The sequence below is a fragment of the Mustela lutreola genome, chromosome 10 (assembly GCF_030435805.1).
Source record: "Mustela lutreola isolate mMusLut2 chromosome 10, mMusLut2.pri, whole genome shotgun sequence".
Lineage (NCBI taxonomy): Eukaryota > Metazoa > Chordata > Mammalia > Carnivora > Mustelidae > Mustela > Mustela lutreola.
The window spans coordinates 48,309,712-48,333,850 of NC_081299.1; the positions used below are offsets into that span (position 1 = coordinate 48,309,712).

The window sequence follows — 24,139 nt, forward strand, 5'->3', positions numbered from 1 at the left end:
AAATTGCACCGGCATTTTTCAAAGTGCTGGAACAAACAATCCTAAAATTTGTACGGAACCAGAAGAGACCCCAGATAGTTAAGGAAATGTTGAAAAAGAAAAACAAAACTGGGCGCATTATGTTGCCTGATTTCAAGCTTTACTACAAAGCTGTGATCATCAAGACAGCATGGTACTGACATAAAAACACACATTGAACAGTGGAACAGAGTAGAGAGCCCAGATATGGACTCTCAATTCTATCATCAAATAATCTTTGATAAAGCAGGAAAAAATATACAGTGGAAAAAAGTCTCTTCAATAAATGGTGCTGGGGGGCGCCTGGGTGGCTCAGTGGGTTAAGCCGCTGCCTTCGGCTCAGGTCCTGATCTCAGGGTCCTGGGATCCAGTCCCACGTCGGGCTCTCTGCTCAGCAGGGAGCCTGCTTCCCTCTCTCTCTCTCTGCCTGTCTCTCCATCTACTTGTGATTTCTCTCTGTCAAATAAATAAATAAAATCTTTAAAAAAAAAATAAATGGTGCTGGGAAAATTGGACAGCTATGTGTAGAAGAATGAAACAACCATTCTCGTAAATCATACACGAAGATAAACTCTAAATGGATGAAAGGCCTCAATGTGAGACAGGAATCCATCAAAGTTCTAGAGGAGAACATAGGCGGTAATCTCTTTGATATCGGCCACAGCAACTTCTTTCAAGACATGTCTCCAAAGACAAAGGAAACAAAAACAAAAATGAACTTTTAGGACTTCATCAAGATCAAAAGCTTCTGCACAGCAAAGGAAACAGTCAACAAAACAGAGAGGCAACCCATGAAATGGAAGAAGATATTTGCAAATGACACTACAAAGGGCTGATATCCAAGATCTATAAAAAGCTCTTCAAACTCAACACACACAAAACAGATAATCACATCAAAAAATGGGCAGAAGACATGAACAGACACTCTCCGAAGGAGACATCCAAATGGCTAACAGACACATGAAAAAATGTCCATTATCATTAGCTATCAGGGAAATTCAAATCAAAACCACATTGAGATACGACTTTACACTAATTAGAATGGCCAAAATTAATAAGACAGGAAACAACATTGTTGGAGGGGACGTGGAGAAAGGGGAACCCTCTTACACTGTTGGTGGGAATGCAAGTTGATGCGGCTACTTTTGGAAAACATTTTGGAGATTCCTCAAGAAATTAAAAATAGAACTTCCCTATTCAGGATTGCATGGAACACTGGGTGTGGTGCAAAAATAATGAATACTGTTATGCTGAAAATAAATTAAAAAAAAGGAAAAAAAAGGAAATTAAAAATTGAGCTACCCTATGACCCTGCAATTGCACTGCTGGATCTTTACCCCAAAGATACAGATGTAGTAAACGGAAGGGCGATCTGTACCCCAATGTTCATAGCAGCAATGGCCACAGTTGCCAAACTGTGGAAAGAGCCAAGATGCCCTTCAGTGGACAAATGGATAAAGAAGATGTGGTCTGTATATACAATGAAGTATTATGCCTCCATCAGAAATAGTGAATACCCAACTTTTGTATCAACATGGATGGGACTGGAAGAGATTATACTGAGTGAAATGTCAGGCAGAGAGAGTTAATTATCATATGGTTTCACTTACTTGTGGAGCTAAGGACCAACACGGGAGACACTGGGAGATGGAGAGGAGAAGTGAGTTGGGGGAAATCGGACAGGGAGACAAACCATGAGGGACTGTGGACTCTGAGATACAAACTGACGGTTTTGGAGGGGAGGGGTGGGGATTGATTTTCAGCATAACAGTATTCATTTTTTTTCACCACACTCAGTGCTCCATGCAATCCATGCCCTCTATAATACCCACCACCTGGTACCCCAACCTCCCACCCCCCCACCACTTCAGACTCCTCAGATTGTTTTTCAGAGAACTTCCCTATGACCCTGCAATTGCACTCCTGGGTATTTACCCCAAAGATACAGATATTGTAAAAAGAAGGGCCATCTGTACCCCATTGTTTATAGCAGCAATGGCCACGGTCACCAAACTGTGGAAAGAACCAAGATGCCCTTCAGTGGACAAATGGATAAGGAAGATGTGGTCCATATACACTATGGAGTATTATACCTCCATCAGAAAGGACGAATATCCAACTTTTGTAGCAACATGGACGGGACTGGAAGAGATTATGCTGAGTGAAATAAGTCAAGCAGAGAGAGTCAATAATCATATGGTTTCACTTACTTGTGGAGCATAACAAATAGCATGGAGGACATGGGGAGTTAGAGAGGAGAAGGGAGTTGGGGGAAATTGGAAGGGGAGGTGAACCATGAGAGACTATGGACTCTGAAAATTAAATTTTTTTTAAAAAAGGCATCATTTGACTTTAATTTTCTATTACCAGTTGTCTGTGTCAGTATATAGTCTCATTCACATAACTGGGTTGATTTAATTATATCTATTGAAAAGAGAATAACCACATGACTATATAGTAATATGTTGAAAGTCATAAGAGGTCAAAGTTTCATTTTTTTCAAACAGATCGTAATTAAATCATATATAAATTGGTCTTCTAAAGGGTTACAGTCTACCAATAAATTTTTAAAGACCTTTTTAAATGGAAAAGAAAAAGGAGTTGCATAAAAATGTAAGTAAAATAACAGCGTATCAGGTACTGATATTGATGTGCTTCTAAAATTACATATTTTTATCCATTTTAAAATGTAAGCGAATAGTCTTAATATGCAAATGGATTTAATTCAGCTTTTTGTTATTGATTCATTAATGAAATAATGTGCTTGTCCCTGAAGCATGGTATGTAACTGATAATTTTCTACTATGAACCTAAACTAACTTTGTGCATAAACATGTGTTTTTTGGCTTAGAAGGTATCAACATCCTAATAACAAACTTATAACTAAAATAGGAACAAATTAATTTTTTGAAGTTTATCGGTACATAATTTTAGAGACTTAGAATGATATTCTTCCCAAAACTAGGCAAGCACATAATTTTGAAAATATTCTCCTTATATGAATTAACTCTGTTTTCTCTGTATTAGTTAATAATTAATAAATTAATAAATATATTAATAAAGTAATAAAAATCAATTATTTTGATTCTTTTTTGTTTGACTCAAACCTCTTATACTCAGAATTCCAGATTTGGAAGGATCCTTAAAAATTATCTAGTCTGGACCTGTACCCCTGGGGATAAAAATATATGTTTATAAAAAATAAAAAATTAATAAAAAAAAATTAAAAAAATTATCTAGTCTGATTGACCAAACTAATTTAATGGTTTAGTCACAATTATAATGTGAACTCTGGACTCCAAGGTTTTTTGGTATTGATTCTTCTGTTTATTTATTTTTTAGGTGACTGCACTTCAAGATGAAAAGAATTCATTAGTTTCTGAAAATGAGATGATGAATGAAAAACTTGATCAGTTGGATGGCTCTTTTGATGATCCAAATACAATGGTTGCAAAAAAGTATTTTCATGCACAGTTACAGCTAGAACAATTACAGGAAGAAAACTTCAGGTAGCATTTTTAATAAAAATCCTTCCACAGAGTTCTGTTAAACTAGAGGTGTAAAATCCTATCAACAACTACTTATTAAGCATTTTACAGTATGCTGTAGCATCCTGGAGCTTTATAGCATGCTTAGGACACTAATCCAGCTCTGAAAATACCTAATGGTACAGGTGGTTCCTGCCTTCACAGGGCTTGCAAGCTAGGTAGGCAAGTGGGATATGTCTATAAAATCAAAAAACAATTCAAAATAACTTTATGTAATAAGGGCCAAATGAAGGCCATGTGCAAATGCAATAGGAGTTAAAGGGAGTGACTGCTGAGGCCTGGAGAGAATGGGGTGTTTCTTCTGGATGAAAGGGAACCTGATAATAAATGGAAAAAACGGAAATCTTAAGCTAAAAAAATGCTTTCTCTTTGAACTTTTATGTTTCTTCTTTGGAAAAAAAAAAAAAAAAGGTGTTACACATCTTGCCTTTAATAAACATTGTCTCTTGTGTGCTTGCTGCTGAGCCTGGAGCTATAAGGCCTTGAAAGTAGGCACTCTAATTGCATTCTATGACTTTTTTTTCCTTCTTTTATTGTAATATCAAACTTAAACACAAAAACAGTTGCAACAATGGTGCAAAGAACTCCTTTATTCCTTTTATTCAGATTCCACAAGTGTTTTGCATTTTTTCCCCATTCGCTATCACTCTGCATATTCTTAGGGATTTGCGTATTTTTTTCTGAACCACTTGAGAGTAAGTTGGAGCCATGCACCTTTATCCCTATATGCTTTAGCATGTATTTCCTAAAACAAAAAGAACTCCCTTCTAAACCATAGTATAGTGATTAAAATTAGGGAATCTGTCATTGATACAATATTATTATTTAATCCACAGATCATATTCAAATTCCATTAGTTGTCTCATTGTCTTTTATGACTTTTTTTTTTCCTGGTTCAGAATCCAATCCAGGATCATGCACTGCATTTATTAATGGATTCTTAATGATCTATAAATCCGTAGTATCATCATTAATTTAATTGTGAAATTGTCCCAGATTTGACCACTGGGAGCCCTTTGAGTTGGCCCCTGTGGCCTTTCACCGGTTACTGTCCTTCGAGCACTTTCTTACTTTCGGGTGCAACAAAATATTCTAGACTCGTCTCTTCCTTTCCCTACCCTGCAGTCAGCCGTTTCTTTAAGGATCTCTAATTCCTTTTATGGACGGTGTTATTTAGAAACAAAGATCCAGTGCTCCACATGAGTTTTTCTGTCATTGCTTGGAGGCCCCTTTAGTGTACAGAGCTAAGAAGTATGCTTGCCTATGTTCACATTTACACCTGCTTGTGTTCATATGCTTATATGGACACATGTCTGCATTGGTTTTTATGTCTCTCACTGTGAACAGTGAACAGTGATCTCATTTTGATATCCTTCATTTCAGTTCTGTGTTTTCATGGTTCATTCTGATCTTCTCCATTTCCATACTGGAAACTCCTTCTCCAGTGATGGGAAACCTGGCTCCCATTTTCCTCAACATATGTACTCATATACTCAATCCCAAAGCACATAGAAAGTAATTTAAGAATAGCTAACCTTACCTTTGTCTTAAGCAAACTATTAATAAGACTTCAGTATGTTTACAGTTCTTTTGCAAGGTAAGATTTATTATTAGAGATGAAAGTTCCTTTATGCTTTTTCTCAGTTGACACGCACCTCCCAGAGGCTAAGTACTCTTGTGATTATTTTTTACCATAGATGAGTTTTCTCTGGTCTAGAATGTTAACATTAACTGAATCATGCAGTATGAACTCCTTGGTGACAGGCTTCCGTTGCTCAGCATGTTTGTGAGCCTTCATCTATGTTTTGAATGTATCTGTAATTCATTATTTTTTATGCCTGAGTTGTATTCAAATATTTGGAATTATTCCACATTATACATACTTTTTTAAAAATTTATCTTTTTAAAAGATTTTATTTATCTGACAGAGAGATTACAAGTAGGCAGAGAGGCAGGCAGGTGGGGTGGGGGAAGCAGGCTCCCTGCTGAGCAGAGAGCCCCTCTATCCCAGGGCCCTGATACCATGACCTGAGCCAAAGGCAGAGGCTTAACCCACTGAGCCACCCAGGCGCCCCATACACACTTTTAGTTACCCATTTTCCTTTAGATGATGGGCATTTGGGTTTCCAGGTTTTAAGTAAAACTAGACTGAACATGGTAATATAAGAATTTTGTAGACATTTTTTTTTATTTCTCATTAGTAAATATATAGTGGTATTGCATAGTTATATAGTAGTTCTGTGTTTAATTTAAAAGACACTGCCTAACCATTTTGCACAGTGGTCATAACATTTTATCCTTCCATGAGCAGAGTCTGCTCTTGTTCTGCCTGCATAGCATAATTCTTATCTTTTTAACTAAATAGTTCAGTAAGAGTGTAGTAGTATCTCCTTAGGGCTTTAATTGGCATTTTCCTGATAACCAGTGATGTGATAAGCCCATGTTCCTGTGCTTACTAAAAATATATCTAGAAATATATATCTTACTAGAAATATATCTTGCTATATATATATATATATATATCTTACTAGAAATATATCTTACTAGAAATGTATCTTATGGGGCGCCTGATGACTCAGTGGGTTAAAGCCTCTGCCTTCAGCTCGGGTCATGATCCCAGGGTCTTGGGATCAAACCCCATTGGGCTCTCTGCTCAGTGGGGAGCCTGCTTCCTCCTCTCTCTCTCCTGCCTCTTTGCCTACTTGTGATCTCTGTCTGTCAAATAAATAAATAAAATCTTTAAATATAAAGATTTTATTTAGATATATATATATATATATGTATGTACATATATATATATAAATAAATAATTCTTTTCCCTTTATCTGTTTGTCTTTATACCTATGTGGTATGGTCTTGATTACTTTAGCTCTAGAATAAGCTTAAAATCAGGTAGTATAAGTATTTCAACTTTGTTTTTATATTTATATATATGTATATATATGTACATGCTTATATATGTACATATATGTATATATGTACATATATATACATATATATATCTTACTTGGTGAGTTGTCTCTTCATACTGTTGACCTGTTTTTAAATTGGGTTATTTGTCAATATCAATTAGTTGTAGGAATTTTTAAAAATCTGGATGCAAGTCCTTTGTCAAATATGTGTATAGTAATATTTTTTTCCCACTCATTCTGTGGCTTGCCTTTGCATTTTTTAAATGGTGACTTTCAATGAGTAGAAGTTCTTAGATGAAGTCTATTTTATCGATATTTTTAATATTAGTGTTTTTGTGTACTGCCCAAGAAATCTTTGTCTTCTTCCGTGCCATGAAGATACTCTCTACTGTTCTCTTCTAGAACCTTCACAGTGTTGTCTTTTACATGTGAGTCTATGGTGTTGTCTTTTACATGTAAGTCTATGGTCCATCTCGAATAGATTTTTTTTTTATAAAAATAGTGTACAGTCAAACTTTATTTTTATTTTCCATATGAGTATTTAGTTGTTACAGTATCATCATTCAAAAGAATTTTAGTTTTACTCCACATTGCTTTGTACCTTTGTGAAAAATGATCTAACCATAAAATTTGGGTCATTTTTTGGACTTTTTAATTCTTTTCCCTTTATCTGTTTGTCTTTATACTTATGTGGTATGGTCTTGATTACTTTAGCTCTAGAATAAGCTTAAAATCAGGTAGTATAAGTATTCCAACTTTGTTCTTTCTTTTCAAAATTTGTTTTGGCTATTCTAAGTCTTGCATTTTCATTTAAAATTGAGAGCTAGTCAGTTTCTATTTAAAAAACCTTTTGTGATTATGATTTAGGTCGTATAAAATTGATAACTATATTGAGAATTTCTATGAATATGGTATCTTCATTTATTTAAATCTTTAATTTGTCTCGGCAGTGTTGTGTTGTTTCCAGTGGAGAAGTCTTGTATGTGTTTTATTAAATTTATTCCCTAGTAGATGCTATTACATATACAATTTAAGTTATTCTGAAAAGTGGCTGCAAGTATGTACAAGTGATTTTATATATATATTGAAATTGATCTTTTATTTTGAAACTTTTATGTCTTATAAAGTTTCTTAGTTCACTTATTGATTCTAGTAATTTGTTTGTATAGAAAATCTAAGGCATCCTCAGTCATCTCATCTATTAACAGAGCTTTACATCTTCCTTTTATAATTTCTGCCCTCTATTTGTTTTTCCTTAATTTAGCAAAGAACAGACATCTTACTTTGTTCCAGGTCTTAGGGGGAAAACACTCAGTTAAGTACCATCAAGTATAATACTCACTGTAGAGTTTTCTAATGTGCTTTTTATCATTTTGGAGGAGTTCCCCTTTATATCTGGCTGCTGAGAGTTTTTATCATTAATTGGTATGATTTTTGACATGATTTTTCTACATCTTGAAATGACAGTGTAGTTTTTCTTTTTCATTCTTTTATTATGATCGTTTAATTTTTTGAATGTTGAACAATCTCATATTTCATGGTTAGATCAGTTTGGTCATACTTATTTTGCATATATATGACTGGATTTGGTTTGCTGATATGTTGAAAAATTTTTTGATTATCTTCATATAGATATTGGTCTATAACTTTTTTTCTCTTGTAATATCTTTTTCAGGTTTTATTGTCAGAGTTCTTCTAGTCTCATAGAATAATTGGGAAGTATTCTCTCCTCCTCTATTTTCTGAAAGAGTTTATGTAAGAATAATAATATTTCTTCCTTAAATATTTGGTAGAATTTATCAATAAAGCAATCGACCTATAGTTTTGTGAAAGGGCTTTTAATGACAAATACAGTTTTGTTAGTAGTCATAGGGCTTCTCAGGTTTTCTGTTCCATTTATGTCAGTTTGATAAGTTGTGCTTTTCAAGGCATATGTTTATTTCATTTAAGTTGTTGAATTTATTGGCATATAGTTGTTCATAATATTCTCTTATCGTCCTTTTAATGACTGTGGGAGCTATATTGATATTCACTTTTTCATTCCTGATATCGGTAATTTGTGTTTTTTCTCATTTTTCTTGGTCATTCTTACTAGGGTTTCATCAATTTTATTAATATTTTCAAATACTTTATTAGCTTTCCATATTACTAGTTTTAGATCTCTGTTCTTTCTATTTACTTACTATGGATTTAATTTGCTGTTCTTTTCCTGGACTCTTAAGGTTGAAACTTGGGTGATTGATTTCAAGCCTTTCTTCATTTCTAATATAAGCCTTTAAAACTGTAAATTTTCCTCTAAGCACTGGTTTAGCTGGGTCCCCAAAGTTTGACTGCCTGTCTCTCTGTTGTTATTCATTCTCAAATATTTTCTAATTTCCTTTGTGATAACTTCCTTGACTTATGTGTTATTTAGAAGTGTGTTGTTTTATTTCTAACTATTGAAGTCTTTTCTAGACTTCTTATTGTGAGCTAATTTCAAATTTAAGTCTCTTATGTTTAGAGAACATATTTCACAAGATTTTGGTCTTTAGATACTTATTAATATTATTTTATTGCTCGGCATGTTGTGATGACTGTTCCATCTGAACTTGCAGGGGATGTGTATTCTGTCGTTTTTGATTGACATGTTCTATCTGTGTCAAATCAAGTTGGTTAATAGTGTTGTTCAGAGCTCTTCTGTATTTTTACTGATATTTTTGTTTCTGTCATTTATTGGAGACTAGTATTAAAGAATGATAGTGGGTTTGTGCATTTCCGCCTTTGATTCTGTCAGTTTTTGCTTCATGTATTTAAAGCTATTTTTAGGCTTATACACATTTATGATCTGGCTTTCTAATGATTTGACCCTTTTATATTTATATGTCAGTTTTTGCTTCATGTATTTTAAATCTATGTTTTGGCATATACACATTTATGATATGGCTTTCTAATGATTTTACCCTTTTATGATATGGCTTTCTAATGATTTGACCCTTTTATAGAGAAATATCTCTATCTTTAATAATACTCTAAAAATTAATTAAATACTTTAATAGTACTCTAAAAATTTATTTTGTTTGATGCCAACATAACCATCCCAGTTTCTTTTGCTTATTGTTTGCATGGTGTTTTTTTTAAATCTTTTTAATCTATCTGTGCCTTTATTTTTAAACCATCTCTTGTTATTAGCATATATTTGAGCCTTGCTTTGTTATCTAGTCTGATGCTTTCTGCCTTTTTAATTGGTGTGCAGTCTGTTTCCCTTTTATATAATTTTTGTTACAGTTATATTTAGGTCTGTCAGTTTGCTGTTTTTCATTTGTCATATCCTTTTGTTTTTCTTTTCTGCATTTGATTGGGTAAATTAAATACTTGTTTAAATATTTGCCTTTATTCACTATATTGTCTTTATACTTTTTGTTGTTGCTATAGAGTTTAAGTATTTATCCTTAATTTATTATAGTCTACTTAGAGTTACTATTTTACCACTTCTCATGTGATATATATTTTTGAGTAATTTTAATAAATATATATTTTCTCTTTATCTTATGAGATATTAAAACTCTTACTAGAGTTAGAGATAATGAAGCACAGTGTTTCAGAAGTGAAAATAAAAATTCAGAACAATAAGTTTATTCTCAGCCAGTTTCAAATCCAGGAGCTGAAAGTGTCTTAATCCTTAGCCTTTCTGTGTTGAGTGTGGAATTTAAATTTTTTAAGTATGCCTTGCTAATTAAGCACATGTCTCAGTAAGAAAACAAGTGATGAAAATCATATTATAAGTACTTGTTTTCTTTACTCAAGGCTTGAAGCTGCAAAGGATGATTACCGTGTTCATTGTGAAGAACTTGAAAAGCAACTAATTGAATTTCAGCATAGGAATGATGAACTGACTAGTCTTGCTGAAGAAACAAGAGCCCTGAAGGATGAAATAGATGTTCTTAGGTATGGCGTGTCTAAATATAATGATGTCACTTCTAAGTTATTCATTAGTCATTTTGGTATTCCACAGTCTAATCAGGGATTCTTAGGGTGATTCCTGTGTATCAAGTACTGGTCAGTTTTTATCCAGGCTCTTAGTCTTTACTTATTTTATGCTTGTTGATGATAATTGCAGTTTAAGGATAATATTCAATTCTCTTAGCACAATTTTTTTTTTTTAAGAGAGGGAGGATGAGGGGATGGTAGGAGTAGAGGGAAAGGGAGAGAGAGAATCCCAAGTAGGCTCCGCTCTTAGCGCAGACCCAGACATGGGGTCCAATCTCACAATCCTGAGATCATGACCCGAGTCAAAATCGAGAGTCGAACACACCCAACCAATTGAGCCACCCATGGTAGCACAATTTCATGTTAAAATTCATAAACCCCAAATGATACCTTTTTCTTAAAACTGTGTAAGCTGGGAATCACCTTTAGATACATTTAGCTTGACCTCCTTGTACTCATTAGTGTATCTTGTGAACTTTTTACATAAGGGAAAGCATTCTCAATCCATGTTTTGGCATTTGGTATAAAATAGGTATAGGTAAGTATCTTAATATTTATTTCAGGGTTATCCCAAGGTTCTCTTATTCTCTTTGACAATATATAATATTTTTATTTGGCTTTTGCCTATGGAATGTTAATCAAGTAAATAGACTATCTATATACTTGTTATATTTTCTGTTAAATTTTCTTAATGGGCCATTTTGTTGCACAGCTTTTCTGTCCATTTGAAATAAAAATATTTATACCCATTTGTTTGAACCTGCATGTGATGGAAAGTGGTTTGGTTTATGTATTTACTTTTGCTCTAGCCTAGTTGGTCAGGTTGATACAATTCTAAAGCAAAGTGCTTTGTCAGATAAATTGTAAGTTGAGTCAACATCCTAAATATATCAAATACTTACTAAATGCTAGACACAAAGCAAAATTGGCCTATAAGCTACAGAGGAGTCTAGAATTGTTCAGTTGAATTTGTAAAACCATTCTTTTTTACACATTGTGCTGTATGAAACAGTTCGATAATTTAGTATGCCAAATTCAAGACATTTTTGTTTTGATACCTTTGCAACAAGAAGGTTCAATGATGGATTTTAGTCTTTTTCCAAACCTCCCACAAAGTTTATTTCTTTTGTCTTTCATTTTCTTTCTTCATTCCTTTTTTCTCTTGTTTCAGCCAATTGACTATCTGGTTGACTAATTTTACAGATAGAATAAAATTTCTTTATGCATTTACTGGTTCTTACCCAGTAATGTGCAGTCTTTATTATTGTAGGGCCACCTCTGATAAAGCAAATAAACTAGAGTCAACAGTCGAGATATATCGTCAGAAACTACAAGATTTGAATGACCTTCGCAAGCAGGTGAAAACTTTACAAGAAACAAACATGATGTATATGCATAATACAGTCAGCTTAGAAGAAGAATTGAAGAAGGCAAATGCAGCACGTACACAGTTAGAAACATACAAGAGGCAGGTAAGAAAATATCTTAATTTTTTTTAAAAGATTTTATTTATTTGACAGAGACACAGCGAGAGAGGGACCACAAGCAGGGGGAGTGGGAGAGGGAGAAGCAGGCTTCCCACTGAACCCAATGCGGGGCTTGAACCCAGGACTCTGGAATCATGACCTGAGCCGAAGGCAGACACCCAACGACTGAGCTGCCCAGGTGCCCCAGAAAATATCTTAATTTTTTTAATAAAATCAAAAGAGCTCAACTTTCTTTTGATTCCTTTTGATACTTTCAGAATGATAGAGATTTGAAGAAACATTGCCTATAGTTGGCTATAAACTTATGATAGATTTCTTCTAACTGTAATTTTAATTCCAGGGTTGATAATTGAATTTAAGTTATCTAGGTCTTTCCCTTTTTACTGTCTTCTGAGCTTATATATATTTTTGGGCATTTTATTGCTTATTAACATTTCTGGTAACCAGTAGTAATTGCCTGGAGAATGGAGCTATAACTGGTGATACTCTGTTTTTCTACTTATCTGGCAACCTGGAGAAACATTGGAATAGAAGACTGATTTTTTTTTTTTCATACTAGATTATTATTTGGGTATTTTAAAATTTAGGCTCTTATTTACATGCTATTTCTACAACTATTTAGGATTACTTATTATATTCTCATTATAGATTTTATTTCCAATCAGTTTCTCATTTATTAAACTCTAAAAACTATTAATATTATATATTTTTGTTATCTACTTTTGTTTCTGACAAAAGGTCCAAGATCTTCACAATAAACTTTCCTCTGAATCCAAAAGGGCAGATACACTAGCATTTGAAATGAAGCGGCTTGAAGAAAAACATGAAGCTTTACTTAAGGAAAAAGAGGTACACATGAATATAGTTGATGAGTAATATGTCTGTCTTCTCTTTTAGTGTTTAATATTATCCTTGCTGTTCTAAGAATGGAAGTCATCTAAATCAAAACTTCCGTCTTACTCCCAATCCAAGTGTTGCTGTGGAAGAAAGTAGTAGAAATTTACTGTGCAGTGTTGTTATTCCTTCATGAGGGAAGATGAAGTCACAGAGGCAAGGCCATATGTCTCATTGCATGTTTTCCCATTCTAGACCATAGGCTTCTCGAGAGCAAGAGCCACAGATTTTATTTTTTAGTGGCTTTATTGAGATATATACCATAAATTTCACCCACTTGAAGTGCACGATTCAGTGGTATTCCCTGAATACCACTTAGTGTATTCCCTGTTGTGCAGCCCTCACCATAGGCACATTTTAGAGCACTGTCATCACCTCGTTAGTGTGTGTACTGGCAGCGCCCTACATTCTGGCTCTCCTCCCCTCAGCCTTTGAAAGCATTAATCTACTTTCTGTCTCTGCAGATTTGGCCAGTCTGTCCAGAATATGTCATCCTACACGGTGTCAGTTTTGTGATTAGATACCTTCACATAGCTTTAATGCTTTCAAAGTTCATCCATGTCATAGCATGAATCAGTACTTTGTTTTGATGCTGAATGATACTCCATTCTATAGACATACCACATTTTATTTATCCACTCATCATTTTTTTTTTTAATTTTTTATTTTTTATAAACATATATTTTTTATATACATATATTTTTATCCCCAGGTCTGTGAATCACCGGGTTTACACACTTCACAGCACTCACCAAATCACATACCCTCCCCAATGTCCATAATCCCACCCCCTTCTCCCCAACCCCTTCCCCCCGGCAACCCTCAGTTTGTTTTGTGAGATTAAGAGTCACTTATGGTTTGTCTCCCTCCCAATCCCATCTTGTTTCATTTATTCTTCTACCCACTTAAGCCTCCATGTTGCATCACCACTTCCTCATATCAGGGAGATCATATGATCCACTCATCATTTTATGGACATTTGGGCTATTAAATAATGTGGCTATGAACATTTATTTACAAATGTTTACGTAGACATGTATTTTCATTTGAGTACATACCTAGGCATGGTACTGCTGGTCATATGGTAACTATGTTTAACCTTTCAAGGAGCTACCATGCTGTTTTCTAAAGTAGATAAACCATTTTTAATTCTCAGCAATTTCTAAAGGTTTTTAATTTCTGCATATCCTTGCCAACACTTATCAGACTTTTAATTTTAGCTATCCTAGTGAGTATGAAGTGGTCTGCTATTGTGGTTTTGACTTGTATTTGACTAATGATGTCGAGCATCTTTTCATGTACTTATTGGCCATTTGTATGTCTTCCCTGGAGATATGTCTCTTCAAAACCCTTACTCATGTTTTATCTAGGTTATTTGCTTTTTTATTGAATTGTAAGAGCTCCTTATAGATTCTAGATATAAGTTCCTTCTCAAATATATGATTTGAAAATATGTTCTTTTATTCTGTGGGTTCTCATTTTTGTGGTGGTGCTATTTACAATGGAATGATTTCTCATTTGATGAAATCAGTTACCTATTTTTTTCTTTCCTTGTTTATGCTTTTTTGGCTGTATTTCTGTGAAGTCACTGAGTAATATGAGGTTATAAAGATTTGTGCTTATGTTTTCTTTTAATTTTACAGTTTCTGTGAACAGTTTTGAATTAATTTTTGTAAATGATGTAAGATAGGGGTCCAACTTCATTCTTTTGTGTGTGGCTATTCAGTTGTCCCAGAACTATTTGTTGACAAGATTATTCTTTCCCTATTATTGTCTTAATACCTTTGTTGAAAATCAATTGGCCATGATACTGTAATGATGGATATATTATACATTTGTCAGAACCCATAAAAGTAAAATAGAGGGAACCCTGATGTCCTTTAGTTAATAATATTTAGTTAATAATAGTGTATCAGTAACTGCTCCTCAGTTTTGTTGGTTTGATTTATTGTGTTATGTTAGTCACCATACAGTACATCAGCAATTTTTGATGGAATGTTCCATGATGCATTGTTTGCGTATAACACCCAGTGCTCCATCCAATCCGTGCCCTCCTTAATACCCATCATGAAGATCACAGTTCTTCAAGTAACCACTAACTTTACCTCACTCATTACTCAAGACACTTCTGCAAGGGTTATGTATCTACATTTCCATTTTGGTAATGAGGATACTAAAGCCAAAAAGTCAAATAACTCACCGTAGGTGTTACAATAACTAGTAAATAATGAAACTGGAGTTCAAGCCGTGATCTATTTGCCTCTAAAATCCATGCCTTTTTTTTTAAACTCTGCTGTTGCACATTTGTAATTATGTCAGTTTGATTCAAATAAATTATCTAATGGGGAAATCACAAGATTTATGTTGTATAAAGATTATGGGATTTATGTAAGAGAAAATTACCTCTTAGCATGAAAACTAAAACGTCACTTTTAAGTAACTAAGCAACAATTATGAAACTAAGATAAATTATTATAAGCATAAAGTACATTTCTGGTGGGCAGAATTATAAATAATTCTTTTTAATAATTCTTTTTCTCATATAAATAATTTTTTCTCATAAATAATTCTTTTTTAGAGACTAATAGAGCAACGTGATACTCTGAAAGAAACGAATGAAGAACTTCGATGTTCACAAGTACAACAAGATCATCTAAACCAAACAGGTGAATTTTGCTGGATTTAGAAAAGTGTTTTTTAACAGTAGAAATACTGAAATGTTAATCATTTATTGTTGTTGTTTAGATGCATCTGCTACAAAAAGTTATGAGAATCTTGCTGCTGAGATTATGCCAGTGGAATATAGGTAAATTTGTTTTTATTAATTAATAATCTATACTTAATATTAGAAATATTTCTTCTTTAAAAAAATTATTAGCCTTCAGGATTTTCCATTTTATTAGTCATGGAGTTCAAAATTACTTTGTCTCATCTACTTGAACTTCTTAGATTGTTACTGCTACTACAGTAGTTTTAGAATTTATTAGAAGTAAAATTTCACAAACTACATGAATAAAATATTCTAGTTTTTATAATATGACTTTTATTGTGTTGAACTTCTTTTCCTACCTCTAAACTCAATGGAAAACCATTTTTACACCTGGCATCAAATCCACGTGGGTGAAACAAATAGGTGAAGAGTAGTCAATATGGCAAAAGGACGCTGAAGTTAAATAAAATACAAATTTTAGAATCTCTTAACCAACTTTTATCGTGGTATTTTACTGCTATGTTTGCTTCTAGGTATTTGACTTATCTGGTATTTTTTATGGTTTTCCTTTCCTTTTTGTGGTAACAGTTTTATTTACTACTTCAGACTCTACTCTTTCCTTAAGCAGATTATTGAGATTCAGTTCACCCCTTTAAAACCATATGGCTCAGTGGTGTTTAGCATAGTCATGGAGTTGGGCAGCCATCTAATTAGAGAACATTCCATTCCCCCCAAAAGATACCCTGTGCCTCTGAGTAGTCATTCCTCAGTCCTGCCTTCCCTCAGGCTCCAGCACAAGGCAGCAGAGAATCAACTCTCTTATGGAATTTAACATATATGAGTCCTACAATAGGTGGCCTTTTGTGCCTGCTTTTACTCAGGATACAGTTTGCAAATATGTTAATTTTCATTCTGTTAGATTTTTTGTTGTTAAGACAGAGCTCTTTACATGCTGGACTGGAGAGCAACTTTAAAAGTCGTTAATACCCAGTGATATTAATATCACTTTAAAAATAGCTGTGTGAAAAAAAAAAAAGCCATAATATGAACCTGTATCTTAAAGTCATGATGTTGCCATTCAGAAGAACACAAATTGAGATTAATTGAAATTACTTGCTTTTAAGAAATTACATTTAAGGAGGCAGCAGGTAGGAGAACATTACTTTTCTACTTAATATAATTTTTCTTGTTTGCATTTTAGAAAATGTGTATTTGTAAACTTTTAATAAAAATTGTTTTCTGAAAGCAAAAACCTAGGTGCAGTAATATAACTGTCATAAGAATATATTTTAAAAATATTAAGCAGGGGTGCCTGGTAGCTCAAGCCTCTGCCTTCCGCTCAGGTCATGATCCCAGGGTCCTGGGATCGAGCCCTGCATTGGGCTCTCTGCTCAGCAGGGATCCTGCTTCCCCCCAACTCTCTCTCTGCCTACCTCTCTGCCTATTTGTGAACGCTATCTGGTAAATAAATAGAATCTTTAAAAAAAATATTAAGCAAACTGATTTCTTAAATCCATTGCTTTTAATGTATATGTTTTCTGAAGATATGCTATAGTGAATAGCAGCTAAGTTACCAGTAAAATAACTCCTATTTCTTTTGGGATTTGCGTAATATTTAATGATATATAATATAATATATAATATAATACCTTTGCTTTGAAAAATTTATTACTTGTTTTTTTGAGACAGTCTTACAGTGTATGTAGTTTTCTTTTTTAAAAAATTTCAGGAGCATTCGTAGCATTTTTAAATGACAGCTGCTGCATGAACAGGAATTCTCTTAAAGTTAAGAATGTAAAAAAATGTAAAATGTACATTTAAAAAATTTAAAAACAAACTTTGCTCTTCAACATCAGGGAAGTGTTTATTCGACTGCAACATGAAAATAAGATGCTCCGCTTACAACAGGAAGGTAGCGAGAACGAGCGTATTGAGGAACTTGAGGAACAGCTGGAGCAGAAGCACCGCAAGATGAACGAACTGGAAACCGAGCAAAGGTGAAACGCCTTGTAATTTCATTAGCTAGCCATGAAATCTGGTGGGAGATGTCACTGTAGTTAAAATAAGTAGGATTTAGGTGGAGGAGGGGCAAGATGGAAGAGAAGTAGGTGACCCTGTTTCAACTGGTCCCCTAAAGTGAGCTAAATATCTACTAGAACACTCTGAACACCCATGAAATCAGCCTGAGATGTAGGATTGTATACTTCTGGATCTCTACAGGGGCAGAAGACACCAGTGGAGAGGTAAAGCAGAGTAGGAATGCTTGGACTGATACCGGAGGATAAGCAGAAGGGGGAGGGAGCCACCAGAAGCAACCCACTGGAAAGTAATACCCCAATACGAGAGTGCCCTGTGGTGGTGGTGGGGCAGCATTAATTTGCAGTCTGGTTGAAGGCACTCAGAAAGAGCAAAAGAGCCTAAGGGGTGACTGGTGGAATTGGGTGGTCATGGGCATGAACCTATGCTCACGAACCCAAGACGGCCACCGCCGGCGACCATGCCAGAGAGAGTGTGGCGGAGCCTCCTTGGTCCCCGAGCTCATGGCTTTTGGCTGCTTGCACCACCGTTGGGCTGGGTGCACTCCCACCTGCATGTGAGAGAGTCTGGTGTGGGCACCCACCAACACTTGCTAGGTCCACCCCCTTCTCCGCTCTGCACACCCTGCACGACCGCTGGCTGTGAGTACACCCCCCACCCCCACCCTCTGTGCCTGAGAGAGCTTGGTGTGGGTGCTAGCCAGCACTCTTTAGGATCCTGGCCGCCTGTTCCTGGCCAAGCGTCTGAACACTCCCAACCTGCCCATGAGAGAACCCAACAGCCTCCTGTGACCTGTGCAACCGTGAGGTCTGGACCCCAGACAGCATTCCCGGCAAAGGCAGTCACCAGAAGTGGGTTGCCTGGACCAATGTTGCTCATGGTTTTAGTAGCACAGGGGTGCAGAGACAAGCGGTTGCTTCAGGCGACCCCTGAGATGGTGGCTGGTGGTGTGCATCACCTGTGGGAGGTCACACAGCTCAGTGGAGTTTGCAGAAGGGGAGTCTCTGTGTTCTGGACCACCCAGAGGGGAGCAGACTGAGGCTTCTCTCTGAGACAGAGGTCTGGGTGCAGTTTGCTTTCCACTAAACCTCTGAAAAGCAAAAAGACCCGGAAGAACAAAAACCTCCATAGAACAAAAGCCTGAAAAACCAGTTTCCACAGAACCCAGCCCCTTGATAGGGGCGGGATGACTCAACCCTGGCAAGACTGACTGAAAAACAATGTGGCAGGTCCTTCCCCGAGAAGGCAAGCCAAAAGACCGAGAAGACAACTACCAAAGGGTCCCCATAAAACTGTAAAGCCCCAACATCAGGGGAAAACAATATATTAAGCTCCTGGTATTGCCCTAATACCTGTATATTTCATAGATACAACTTTTTATTTTATTTGTTCTCATGATTCTTGTTCTTTTTAATTTTTTTAACCTACTTACCATTACAACTAGAGGTTTAATACAACATAATCCATAATAACCTTTTAACTTGAACTTTTCCCATACATATACCTGTTTTTATTTTTCTTTTCTATTTTTTTAACGTACATACAGCTATAAGCTTCATGGTAATCCTCTTTCCCTAATCAATACTACCCCTATATATAAACCAGTATTATTCTCCCTTTATTTTTGAGAAGGTGAGTCCTTTAACAAAGATATCAAGATACACCCAGGAAGAATCAAAATAACCTTCCCCACCCACATCGAGGATTTATAACCACCTCCCATCTTCTTCTGTCAGTGTTTCTGTGTATTCATTTTTGTTCTGGTGTTATATAAATCTCATCCTTGGGGTTCATTTTGGTTGGGTTCTTTTTTTTCTCCTTGTCATTAACTTTTGTCAGTCTTTTTGTTTGTTTCTGTTTGTATACCTTATAAATCTTACTTTGGGGGCTCTTTTTTCTCTCTCTCTCTCTTTCTCTTTTTATCTTTTTTCTTTCTTTTTGGTGGTGACTTCCAATTGCTCCAAAACTTTCCAGGATGCACCTTTCCTGGATCGTGGTTGATATATTCAGCTATACATTCCCTCAACCACATCTCACCAAAATGACTAGGAGGAGGAACACCCAACAGAAGAAAAATTCAGAGACTGTGCCCTGCTGATCAGAACTATTGGATATGGACATAAATAATATGTCAGAAAGGGAATTCAGGGTAACAATTATCTAGGCAATGGCTAGGTTAGAGAAAACCATTGATGACAATGTAGAATCTCTAAAGGCAGAAGTGACAGCTGACCTGGCAGAAGTTAAAAATGCTTTCAATGAGATCCAATCTAATCTAAATACTCAACTGCTAGGTTTACCAAGGAGAAGATAGAATTAGTGATCTAGGGGACAAAATGATAGAGAAAAAGGATCAGGAGGAGGCATGGAACAAACAGCTTAGAAGCCATGAAAACAGATTTAGGGAAATGAATAATGCCATGAAACGTTCCAATGTCAGAATTATTGGGATCTCTGAGGGGGTAGAAAAAGACAGAAGATTAGAAGATATAGTTGAACAAATTCTGGATGAAAATTTTCCCAATCTGGGGAATGGAACAAGCATTCATGTCCTAGATGTAGAAAGAACACCCACCAAGATCAATGAAGCTAGAAAGACCTCAAGGCACTTAAGTGTGAAACTCATGAATCATAATTTTAGACAAGAGCTCCTGAGGGCAGCTAGGGGGAAGAGATTCTTAATGTACAGAGGAAGGTCCATCAGAATAATGTCAGACCTGTCCACAGAAACCTGCAAGCCAGAAAGGGCTGGCAAGATATATTCAGGGCACTAAATGAAAGAACATGCAACCAAGAATACTTTATCCAGCAAGGCTGAATTCAAAATAGATAGAGAGATAAACAGCTTCCAAGACTGGCAAGGTTTAAAAAGGTACGTGACCACCAAGCCAGCACTACGAGAAATATTAAGGGGGGATTCTATAAAAAAAGAAAGAACCCAAGAGTGAAATAGACCAGAAATTTACAGAGACAATCTTCGAAACAAGGACTTCATAGGCAACATGATGTCAACAAAAATGTATCCTTAAATAATCACTCTCAAAGTGAACAGCCTAACTGCTTCCATAAAATGGCACAAGATTGCAGATTGGATAAAATGACAGGGCCTGTCTATATGCTGTCTATAAGAAGCACATTTGGAACCTAAAGATACATCCAGACTGAAAGTGAAGAGATGGAGAAACATCTTTCATGCCAACGTGCCTGAAAAGAAAGCTGTGGTAGCGATTCTCATATCAGATAAATTAGATTTTAAGCTAAAGACTGTATGGAATCAAGAGATAGAGAAGGACATTGCATCATTCCTAAAGGGTCAATCCACCCAGAAGATTTAACAATTGTAAATATTTATTCCCCCAATATGGGAGCAGCCAACTACATAAGCCAACTATTAAACAAAATAAAAAATCATATTGATATGAATACATTAATAGTAGGGGATCTTAACACACCACTCTCAGTAATAGATCATCCAAGCAGAATATCAAACAAGAGCTTTGAATGACACATTGGACCAGATGGACCTCATAGATATATACAGAACATTCCACCCTAAAACGACAGAATACTCATTCTTCTCAAGTGCATATAGAACTTTCTCCAGAAGAGACCACATACTGGGTCACAAATCAGGGCTTAAACAATACCAAAAAACAGAGATTATTCCCTGCATATTCTCAGACCACAATGAAAATGGAACTCAACCATGAGAAAAAGTTTGGAATGAATTCAAATACTCGGAAGCTAAAGTCCACCCTGCTTAAGACTGTTTGGATCAACCAGGAAATCAAAGAAGAACTTAAACGATTCATTTAAACCAGTGAGAATGAAGATACTTCAGTCCAATACCTATGGGATACAGCAAAGGCAGTCCTAAGGGGGAAATACATAGCCATCCAAGCCTCCCTCAAAAACATAACAAATTCCAGAATGCACACGCTCTCTTTACACCTTAAAGAACTGGAAAACCAACAACAGATTAAGCCAACCCCACGCACAAGAAGGGAAATAATCAAGATTAGAGCAGAGATCATTGAGATAGAAACTAGAGACAGTAAAACACATCAACAAAACTAGAAGTTGATTCTTTGAAAGAATCAATAAACTCAATAAACCACTGGCCAAATTAATCCAAAAGAAAAGAGAGAAGACCCAAGTTAAAATTATGAATAAAAGGGGAGAGATCACAACTAATGCCAAGGAAGTAGAAAAAATCATCAGAAATTGTTATAAGGGACTCCTGGGTGGCTCAGTGGGTTAAAGCCTCTGTCTTCAGCTCCCGTCATGATCCCAGGGTCCTGGGGTCAAGCCCCACATCGGGCTCTCTGCTCAGCAGGGAGCCTGCTTCCTCCACTCTCTCTGCCTCTCTCTCTGCCTACTTGTGATCTCGGTCTGTCAAATAAATAAATAAAATCTTTTAAAAAATTGTTATCAACAGTTATATGCCTGTGAGTTAAGAAACCTAGAAGAAATGGATGCATTCCTGGAAACCTATGCACATCCAATACTGAATCAGGAAGAAATTGACAACCTGAATAGATCAATATCTAGGAATGAGATTGAAGCAGTGATCAGAAACCTCCCAAGAAACAAGAGCCCAGGACCTGACAGATTCCCTGGGGAATTCTACCAAACATTCAAAGAAGAAATAATACCTATTCTCCTAAAGCTGTTTCAAAAAATAGAAACAGAAGGAAAGCTTCCAGACTCTTTCTGTGAAGCCAGCTTCTCCTGATCCCCAAACCAGGCAAAGACCCCACCAAAAAGGAGAATTTCAGACTAATATCCCTGATGAATGTGGATGCCAAGATTCTCAATAAGATCCTAGCTGATGGGATCCAACAGTACATTAAAAAGATTATCCAGCATGACCAGGTGGGATTTATCCGTGGGATGCAAGGATAGTTCAACATTTGCAAATCAATCAATGTGATAGAAAAAAATCAGTAAGAGAAGAGAGAAGAATCACATGGTCCTCTCAATTGATGCAGAAAAAGCATTTGACCAGCTATAGCATCTGTTCCTGATTCAAACACTTCGAAGTTTAGGGATAGAGGGAACATTCCTCAACTTCATAAAATCTATCTATGAAAAAACCCACAGCGAATATCCTCCTCAGTGGGGCAAAGCTGGCAGCCTTCCGTTTGAGATCAGGAACATGACAAGGATGCCCACTCTCACCACTCTTAATTCAACATAGTACTAGAAGTCCTAGCAACAGTAATCAGACAACAAAAAGAGAGAAAATATATTCAAATTGGCAAAGAAGAATTCAAACTCTCTCTTTGCAGATGACATGATACTTTATATGGAAAACCCAAAACCCCCAACTCCCAATCTACTAGAACTCATACAGCAATTCAGTAATGTGGCAGGATACAAAATCGATGTACAGAAATCGGTTGTTTTCTCATACACTAACAATGAAAATATAGATAGGGAAATTAGAGAATTGATTCCATTTACTATAGCACCAAGAACTATAAGATACCTGGGAATCAAGCTAACCAAAGAGGCAAAGGATCTGTACTTAAGGAACTACAGAACACTCATGAAAGAAATTGAAAAAGACACAAGGAGGTGGAAGAGCATTCCATGCTCATAGATCAGAAGAATAAACATTGTTAAAATGTCTATACTGCCTAGAGCAATCTGTACTTTCAGGGCCATCCCGATCAAAATTGCACCAGCATTTTTCAAAGTGCTGGAACAAACAATCCTAAAATTTGCATGGAACCAGAAGAGACCCCAGATAAAACTAAAGAAATGTTGAAAAGAAAAACAAAACTGGGGGCATCACATTGTCTGATTTCAAGCTTTACTACAAAGCTGTGATCATCAAGACAGCATGGTACTGGCATAAAAACAGACACATTGAACAGTGGAACAGAGTAGAGAGCCCAGATATGGACTTTCAACTCTATGGTCAAATAATCTTTGATAAAGCAGGAAAAAATATACAGTGGAAAAAAGAAAGTCTCTTCAACAAATGGTGCTGGGAAAATGGAGAGCTGTGTGTAGAAGAATGAAAGTGGACCATTCTCTTATGCCATACACAAAGATAAACTCGAAATGGATCAAAGACCTCAACTTGAGGCAGGAATCTGTCAAAATCCTAGAGAAGAACATAGGCAGTAACCTCTTTGACATCGGCCATAGCAACTTCTTTCAAGACATGTCTCCAAAGACAAAGGAAACAAAAGGGAAAATTAAATTTTAGGACTTCATCAAGATCAAAAGCTTCTGCACAGCAAAGGGAAAAAGTCAACAAAACAAAGAGGCAACCCACGGAATGGGAGAAGATATTCACAAATGACACTTCAGGCAAAGAGCTGATATCCAAGATCTGTAAAGAAGTCCTCAAACTCCACACATGCCAAACAGAAATGACATAAAAAAAATGGGCAGAAGACATGAACAGACACTTCTCCAAAGAAGACATCCAAATGGCTAACAGATGCACAAATTACTAACAGACACATCAAAAAATGTTCATCATCATTAGTCATCAGGGAGATTCAAATCAAAACCACATTGAGATACCACCTTACGCCACTTAGAATGGCA

General features: G+C 35.8%; 1 protein-coding gene across 2 annotated transcripts in view; it reads left to right on the forward strand.

Annotated features, from left to right (window-relative positions):
* HOOK1 (hook microtubule tethering protein 1) overlaps positions 1-24,139 on the forward strand; it is a 78,769-nt gene that overhangs the window by 32,442 nt on the left and 22,188 nt on the right. For both annotated transcript variants that reach the window (XM_059137201.1, XM_059137200.1), the window contains 7 exons: positions 3,361-3,527; positions 10,262-10,402; positions 11,715-11,916; positions 12,670-12,780; positions 15,404-15,491; positions 15,571-15,631; positions 17,392-17,532. In XM_059137201.1, coding sequence (XP_058993184.1) covers positions 3,361-3,527; positions 10,262-10,402; positions 11,715-11,916; positions 12,670-12,780; positions 15,404-15,491; positions 15,571-15,631; positions 17,392-17,532 — 911 coding nt within the window. The remainder of the gene's footprint in view (positions 1-3,360; positions 3,528-10,261; positions 10,403-11,714; positions 11,917-12,669; positions 12,781-15,403; positions 15,492-15,570; positions 15,632-17,391; positions 17,533-24,139) is intronic.